At 35.5% G+C, this 7,843-nt stretch overlaps 2 protein-coding genes across 2 annotated transcripts in view; one reads left to right on the forward strand and one right to left on the reverse strand.

Moving 5' to 3' along the window:
- LOC109828075 overlaps positions 582-7,843 on the reverse strand; it is a 10,785-nt gene continuing 3,523 nt past the window's right edge. The window contains exons 2-5 of the mRNA XM_020395116.1: positions 7,048-7,843; positions 4,546-4,641; positions 1,687-1,841; positions 582-802 (exon numbers count right to left, since the gene is read on the reverse strand). The exon at positions 7,048-7,843 is cut by the window's right edge and continues 837 nt beyond it. Of these exons, the coding sequence (XP_020250705.1) occupies positions 1,754-1,841; positions 4,546-4,641; positions 7,048-7,843 (980 nt within the window). The 3' untranslated portion in view covers positions 582-802; positions 1,687-1,753. The remainder of the gene's footprint in view (positions 803-1,686; positions 1,842-4,545; positions 4,642-7,047) is intronic.
- Positions 2,149-3,878, forward strand: LOC109828066 (1-aminocyclopropane-1-carboxylate oxidase 1-like). Its single transcript, XM_020395104.1, has 3 exons — positions 2,149-2,320; positions 2,670-2,899; positions 2,968-3,878. The coding sequence occupies exons 1-3, from the start codon at positions 2,219-2,221 to the stop codon at positions 3,530-3,532; spliced, it is 897 nt and encodes a 298-aa protein (XP_020250693.1). The 5' UTR covers positions 2,149-2,218; the 3' UTR covers positions 3,533-3,878.

The raw sequence follows: 7,843 nt of genomic DNA on the forward strand, positions 1-7,843 counted from the left end.
TAATTATAAAATATTATATAATAGTAACATATCTAATAATAACATATTACATTTAATACTTATAATACTATAATAATATAAACTAAATATTATAACATTTTATTTATAATATATTCTATTATAATTAATATATAATATATTAATAATATGTTTAATACTAATGTTATAATAGGTCAAACTAGTGTTGACCAAAAATACTTAACATGGTGTTTTGAAAACATTTTAAAGAAAAAACACAACACCATGGTGTTTTTTACAAAAACACAAGAAGTAAAATACCATGGTATCCAAACAAAGTATTAGAGTACAGGTTAAGCTTTTACCATGAGAAATCTAGAGTCAAAAATTTTGGTTCACAAAAATCAACAGTAAATTCAACGATCATTACGCATTATCGTCAACAACTATGTCTACGCAGCGTTCATTAATTTATAAATTGTATAATACTAGTGTACCAAAGGTGCAAAGTTACTTTGAAAAGAATTATTGGCTTATGCAGAAAGCATAAACATGAATGAATTATTGCATTGCGGATGTGCAAAACAAGTGTAAAAACCCCTTTCCCCAATCTCGGACTAAAGAAAAAAAAATATATTTCCTGTTACCTTGAGCCAATAATATCTTATCACAGGGTTAAAGAAAAATAAATATTATGAGAAAATAAATGAAGAAACCGCTATTTAAAACCCCTTGCGACAACGCACTTAAATATCACCACTGCTTTGCTGGATTACTCTAGTCCGAGAACATTATAAACCAACATGCAACCATACCAACAAGAAGAAGGTATTGTAATTGTAAGCCAAGCAACATTGAAACCAGAGATCATCTTTTTCTCGTATGCTCTATATCTCAAAAAGTCTGGAAGCATTTCACCTCATATCTTCAAATTGTCTGGCCAACAACCTTTGAAGACCTCATTCATAGAGCAGAATCGCTTACAAGTGTTAAGGGACAATTATGGCGAACCATTTTCTCTGCAGTTTGTTGGAGTTTATGGAACGCAAGAAACAAAATTATTTTTGAACAGGCTCATTACTCTTACATCTCTATCATCAACATTGCTATATCTGGTATTTATGATTGGACAGGAGTGAAAAAAAGATCTACTGCAAGAATTTCAGCTGAGCTAGAGATTAATCCAATACCAAGGCCAGTTGTTCTACAAATCTATGACAGTTTAGTCAGAAGCTAACATTAGTTTGTTCTGTTGGATTGTATACATCATCCTTTTGATTTTTGTTTTGCTGCTTGTTTTTAGAAAACTTAGTTTCTGATAATTAAATGTATAGCTGGCTTTGGTTCCTCCTTATATCTATGTCAACGATGAATGACGGCAAGGCCCTCTCTTCATCTTCATGGATCTCTGGAGGAAGAAGGTTATACATCCCTAATTATTAGACACTATTTTTTCTAATTTCCAGCATGGATACAGTTCGTGTCCATATATTTGTAATACTTTTGTACTTAACTTTTTTTTTATGAATGAACAGGGTATATCCCTTGTTTTTCTTTCAAAAAAAAAAAAAATGTAAGCCAAGCAAATATCTACACTAAGTTTGGCATTGCTTATAAAAATTAACTAAATAAGGGTAGAATTTTGAGTGCAACAGACAAAAGAACAACAATAGCTTCAGCTAAAATCCATCTCTTATTTTACTGTTTGGCTTCTACTGGTAAAGGAAGGAGCAACCCATCCAAAAATTTCCCGTGATCTTCTCCGCATAAAATCTAAGCCACGGAGGTGCATCACCTACCAACTTGGATCATAAACAAGTGGGCCTATCAACTGAATTAAGCTCCGCCCACAGGAATACAAGAAACAATCCATCACTTTCTTCCTACATTTTAAACAGCAACATGGACATAATAGAAAGGGAATTAGTTAGAGAAATGCAATTATTCAAGAGAGAGAAAGCAAACCAATGGGAGCCTGAGAGTAGTTTGTGGATTGCAACCCCATTTCTGACATATTACTTCGAATTGAATATCAAAGCAGACCATCAAGGACCAACATGGAAGGAGTACAAGCAAAGCAAAGGATTGAATAAACATTAAACAAGGAGATGAGAATATAAAATCTAGCATCACATGTAACCGATTAGCTGCACTTGGACCTAAGTTTACCAGTACTACATCCTAATAACACTATAAATATTCCTTGTGCACGTCAAATTGAGCAAAAAAAAAACGCAGAATATCAACCGAGTTTTGAGTTATGGGGATCCCGGTGATCAACCTTGAAGAGCTAAATGGAAAGAGGAGGAACGAGACACTGTCGGTGCTACATGAAGCTTGTGCTAAGTGGGGTTTCTTTTGGGTAAGTAGAGTATACTGTTAATTGCAAATAGACCCCTATACTATGGTCAAATTGAGCTGAATACCCCCCTTACTGTAGTTCTAATGTTGCAAACTCCCTGGGTGAAAATTTTATGACCTTTTTCAGGGGGTCTATCCGCAACAATAGATTTTCACTCATGGAGTCTATCTGCCACAACAATATAACTCTTTTGGCAACAATATAGGTGTAGTACGTTCAATTTGGCAACAATATAGGTGTAGTGCGTTCAATTTGGCACCAATATGGGGGTCTATCCGCAATTAACCCAAGAATATAAATATCTGATTGCTTACTATGGTTTAAATTTTCAACTTTTCATTAAATGCAGATTGAGAATCATGGGATAAGCAAACAACTTATGGAAAAGGTGACGGAACTCACAAACCAGCACTATGAAAAGAACCTGAAGGAAAATTTCTATAAGTCAGAGTGGGCTAAAGAATTGGAGTCTGAATCTGAATACAAAATCTCTGATATCGACTGGGAGAGCAGCTTCTTCATTCGCCATCAGCCAAACCCTAATTTCAGCGACATTCCAAACCTAAATGAAAAACTTTGGTAAGTATCATAATACCTTAACAAATTTTAAGGCTTAAACTATATTGATCGCTAATTTATCCAAACAGCAAAGGAATGAAGGATTATGTTGATCAACTGATCATGGTGGCTGAGACGCTCGCAAAAGGCATGAGTGAAAACCTTGGCTTAGAGAAGAACTACATAAAGAATGCATTTTCAGAACCGTGTGTGGGTACAAAAGTGGCAAAATATCCACAATGCTCAAAGCCAGATCTAGTTATAGGGCTCAGAGCCCACACTGATGCCGGTGGAATCATACTCTTGCTCCAGGATGACACAGTGCCAGGACTCGAGTTCTTCAAGGATGGAGAGTGGGTCCCAGTTACTCCCACGAAAGAAAACAGGATCTTTGTGAACCTTGGAGATCAATTGGAAGTGGTGAGTAATGGTATATATAAGAGTATTTTGCATCGTGTTCTTGCTGACAAGGATGGGAGTCGTCTATCTATTGCTACGTTCTATAATCCTGGGGGCAATGCCATCATTTCCCCAGCTCCAAAGTTCCTTTATCCTAATGGTTATCGTTTCAAAGACTATCTCAATTTCTACTCTAAGACTAAGTTCTCAGACAAAGAGGCTAGGTTTGAGACCTTTAAGGAGATGAATATGTGACTGCTTAATGCTACTCGTGAATAAGAAGCTTTCCTCTTAGGGTTTGTGCAGACAAAATAAATGTTGATTGTTACGTGCTTCTGTAGATCTTGAACACCTTATTTTGTATTTTACAAGAGTGAATGTGATATTGACACTGCATTGTTCTTGAATGTATTAATTGTGTATCATCAGTTTGGAAGTAATCCGGTTTGTTTTTAAAAGTTATTTTTTGTTTCAATGAGCTCACTTTGATACAAATTTCACATGAATACTACAAGGACACAACTGCTTTTTGCTGTTAAAATTTGCAAAGCTATAATAAACTTGAACAGTAGAACCTCAGAAATGAAGTTTAGATGATCATAATCTTGCTTTCAACTTGTCAAACACTAGTATAATCAGTATAAGAAAGTCCAATAGTCAGCCCATATTTATTTTCCCTGCAGTATTGTAAAGATAGTACACTAATATTTCATATTTCACAAAGGTACTGTAACTAACGGGCTCTAGGTTACTAACTGCTGCTAGTAAATAGTAAATAAAAAGTGATGCAAAATGCAAGTGTGATGGGAAGTATGATCCACGATCCTACCTAGAATATAATGAATCAAGATTTTGAGCTCATTTAGATGCATGATAATATGATATATATTACAGACATCAACTTAAGAGAGAAATTCACTAAAGAACACGTCATTTTTATTTCTTATTTGCATTTGAAGGTCATGTTAACCTCACATAAATTTCGTAAAGTGGATAAATCACAAAGTTCAAAGCTAAAATAACAGAACCTTGGGGCTAGGAGAAAAGTACACCAATACACGAGCAAACATGAAATATATCAATGCTGTAGACTGATAGAAAAACTGAGGAGATGTTGTTCTAGAGTATCCTTAGATGGCATATTTCTACCCCATCTCTAAATTTTCCCCCAACAACCTCACACCAGAAAATACGAAGATAGCATGGCATGTTTTCAATTTTCTTTTCTGCAGATAAACCTGAAGTATATTTAAGAAATAACTAATTACCAAACTTTCTGCAAAGATCCTTGACAACGTTTCCAACATGAGCAAAAGTAGCCTGCCAAGCCTGCAGCATTTGCTTCTTTCCTAGGTTGTGCAAAACTGAATGCAAGCACACATAAAAGGAAAGCATGATAAGGACCATGGTATGCCAAACGGCCCAAACCTGATAAATTATGAAGGGTTAACACACTATAGAGATTTCTCCCCCCTCAAATTTACTCAGACTTTGGACTTTATTTTTCATTAGTAGATTATCTTTACCATGTCAGGTCCTAAATTCTGCATTTCTTTCTGTGCAGTTACCTTTAATGCCTAAGTCCATTTTCAATTTACACCTCATGTGTATGTTGTATAGAAATAGAAAAGTGCAGGATTTTACAGTTACTTATAATACTTGGAGGTAGCATGTAACAATTATAAAGCGAAAAAGTAACAGTAACACCCAACCCTAACATTACCTGGTTTTGGCATGATCCAACCACACAGTCGAGGATCGACTTAAACAGTCAATCCATCAACAGAAATAGTCATACTGCACATGTATACATAAATATCCAAAACTCAGTAAGGTGGTAGAGCATGGATAGATAGAGACGAGGAAGGAAATGAAGACTTCTTCATTTCTCTACTAAATGAATCCCAAGTTAGTGCATGCTAAAGAGAGGATGACAAGTATTTTATTAGGGCTTAGAGGTTGACATATCAAAGAGTTAGGTGTCATATTTAACTAACTTAAAAGTAAGCATTGTATTGAGCATAACTTAACTAATAACTAATTAACTATAGCACTTAGCCAAAGAATCTACTCATATCCATAAATAAAATAATCTAGCATCAAAGGGTTTCTGACTTCATATCCAATTCTTCCTTGCAGTTTCTTTTGTAACACCGCAAGTTCTCTATTCATAATAATATATATACTCTTATATCATTGTTGTCCATTATTTGGACACCTAATATTATATTCAAAAAACAACTGAATTGTATTACTGCTTCATATTATATTTTAATAGTTTTGGTTTAACTCAACATGAAATTCCATAAACAGATAAGCTGCTGCAGAAATCAGGGGTATCACATAATCTCCCTTTGGAGGAATTTCGACCCTGAAATTTGTGTACCTTAAAACAGGTGTGCGTACCGTTTCCGCATATCTTCTTCAGGTTTCCGAGTTGATACTTCAACTTCATGGCTGTTCCATAACATTCTCAGTAATAGGATTGGTTTATTTCTTAGCTTTTTGTCCTTAAAATCAAGCATTTGGAAAGGTTTCTCTTTGTAAGATAAGTCCTCTTGTAGAAGAAATATTGGATATAAGATAATGTCTTGAATATGGCACATAACTCCTTAGGATTTTTTTTGTTTATAGAGTAGATTTAATGTTTACTTAACTAAATATGACACCTAACCCTTTGAAGTGTCAATCTCCAAGCCCTAACAAAACACTCGTTATTCTCACCTCTTTAGCATCCACTAACTTGCGATTCAATTAGGGGAGAAATGAAGAAGTGTTCATTTCCTTCACAATATATATCTCTCAATGTTCTTCCATCTTAGCCAGCAGCGCTCTCCAAGCAAACTCCCCAAATCAATCTGGATTCAGGAGGCCCACTCCACAATCAAATCCCCTGTAAATGATTCAAAAAAAGTTTTATGTTACAACTCTAGGAGTTCTTGCCAAATCATAGCCTCAAATGCTATGGGTAATAGAAGGTCTATAGATGGATACTAAGAGAAACGGGTAAGAAATTCTTCTTCGCTATATGAGCATTTAAGCTCAACTCCCTAATTTCTCCTAGGCTAAGAACTAAAGTAGAAGAAGAAACATAACCTATGAAGTAAAGTAGAAGAACAATGATGGAAATTTGCTATAGGGTAGCCTTCATCTCTGATGGATCATACAAACCTTAATGATGTTCTAAAGAAGTGACAGACAGATGCCTTGAATCTTAATCATCTATGAGATGAAAAGTATAGATTTAATGTTGTATTATTCATCCAAGGGAAGAAATCAGGTCAAGATTGCATAATAACGGGCAATCAAACAAACAACTAGCATCTGCTTTTGTTATTTATAACATTCAGATTACAACAGTTAGTAAGATGCCCAGGTAATAAGATAACTCCGATAGGGTATTACCTTCATCTTCGATGAATCATACAAGCCTTAAAGATGCTCCAAAGTGAAAGATAGATAGACTAAGTCTTAATATATCTGCAAGATGAACACTTTTAGATCTAGAGTTGTATTCTTCATCCAAAGGAAGACATTGATCAGGTCAAGATTGCACAAGAATGGCAAACCAAACCACAAATAAGTCACTATGACAACAACAATTATCTGCTTTAGTTATTTACAAAATTCAGATTATACTAGCCAGTAAGATATCCAGATAATAAGATAACTCTGATTCCTCACATGAAAGAAAAGACCAAGTTGTTGAACTAGGAAAAAAGTTAAAAGATTTTAACTAAAATATGAAGCAGCAGAAGCCACGAACTTACTGAGCATCCAGTTTCAATAGTATAGACTTGGTCACAAAAGTGTTGGTCTTCTCAGCTGCTTTCTCTAGCATATCCTTATAAAAGCTTGCAGCCCTTCCGCATTTGGTCACAAAGCATAAGAAAAAGTTTCCAAACTTCAGTGATGCCGAGAACTTATCAGCAACATCAACAATCACAGAGACAATATGCTCAATGCTATCTGGAGTCAAGTAGACATCCTGATTCAGAATATGCTGAAACAATGTAAACAGTGGCTCAGTCCAAACCAACTCATCTGATATTAGATCTCGGTGACAAGGCAAACACATAATTTTTCTGTCCTTCCCTTCTCCACATAGCAGTTTCTGGCAGAAGGCTGAAATATGAGATTTATGCAAGCATTCTTTAATAACTCTTGTGAGTACATCACAAAGAACTATATTAATTCCTTCCTTTCGAAGCACTAATGGAAAGAGGAGAGCTTCTGCTGCTGCCACTTGATGGAGCTTACAAAAGCTAACTGTGGAAGACAATAGCACTCGAGAAGCAGGAGTTCTTAAATTCAATAACTTGGGTAGCAAAATCGAGCAAAGAACATGGGCTGGCCAGTTGTAAGAGCCTGAGCCTCCATCACCTGAAAGATTTGAAAGAAGTACTGATAAGGTCTCGTCATCCCCCTCCCAAGGCTCAATCAATCTTAACAATGCAAGCTCATTGTTGGATCCAGCATCGAAGCATAGCTTCTGAATATCACAGGCAATGCGGAGGGCTTCTGATGTGGAGACTGAGGCCAAAATTTCTGCTTTCAAAGCAATTG

Source organism: Asparagus officinalis, chromosome 1 (genome assembly GCF_001876935.1).
Source record: "Asparagus officinalis chromosome 1, Aspof.V1, whole genome shotgun sequence".
Classification (NCBI taxonomy): Eukaryota; Viridiplantae; Streptophyta; class Magnoliopsida; order Asparagales; family Asparagaceae; genus Asparagus; species Asparagus officinalis.

Bases quoted from the DNA above. Each gene is read 5' to 3' on its own strand.
- LOC109828066 (XM_020395104.1), top strand. From the start codon at position 2,219: ATGGGGATCCCGGTGATCAACCTTGAAGAGCTAAATGGAAAGAGGAGG. The intron at 2,321-2,669 runs GTAAGTAGAGTA...CATTAAATGCAG, and splicing joins CTAAGTGGGGTTTCTTTTGG to ATTGAGAATCATGGGATAAG. The intron at 2,900-2,967 runs GTAAGTATCATA...TTATCCAAACAG, and splicing joins AACCTAAATGAAAAACTTTG to CAAAGGAATGAAGGATTATG.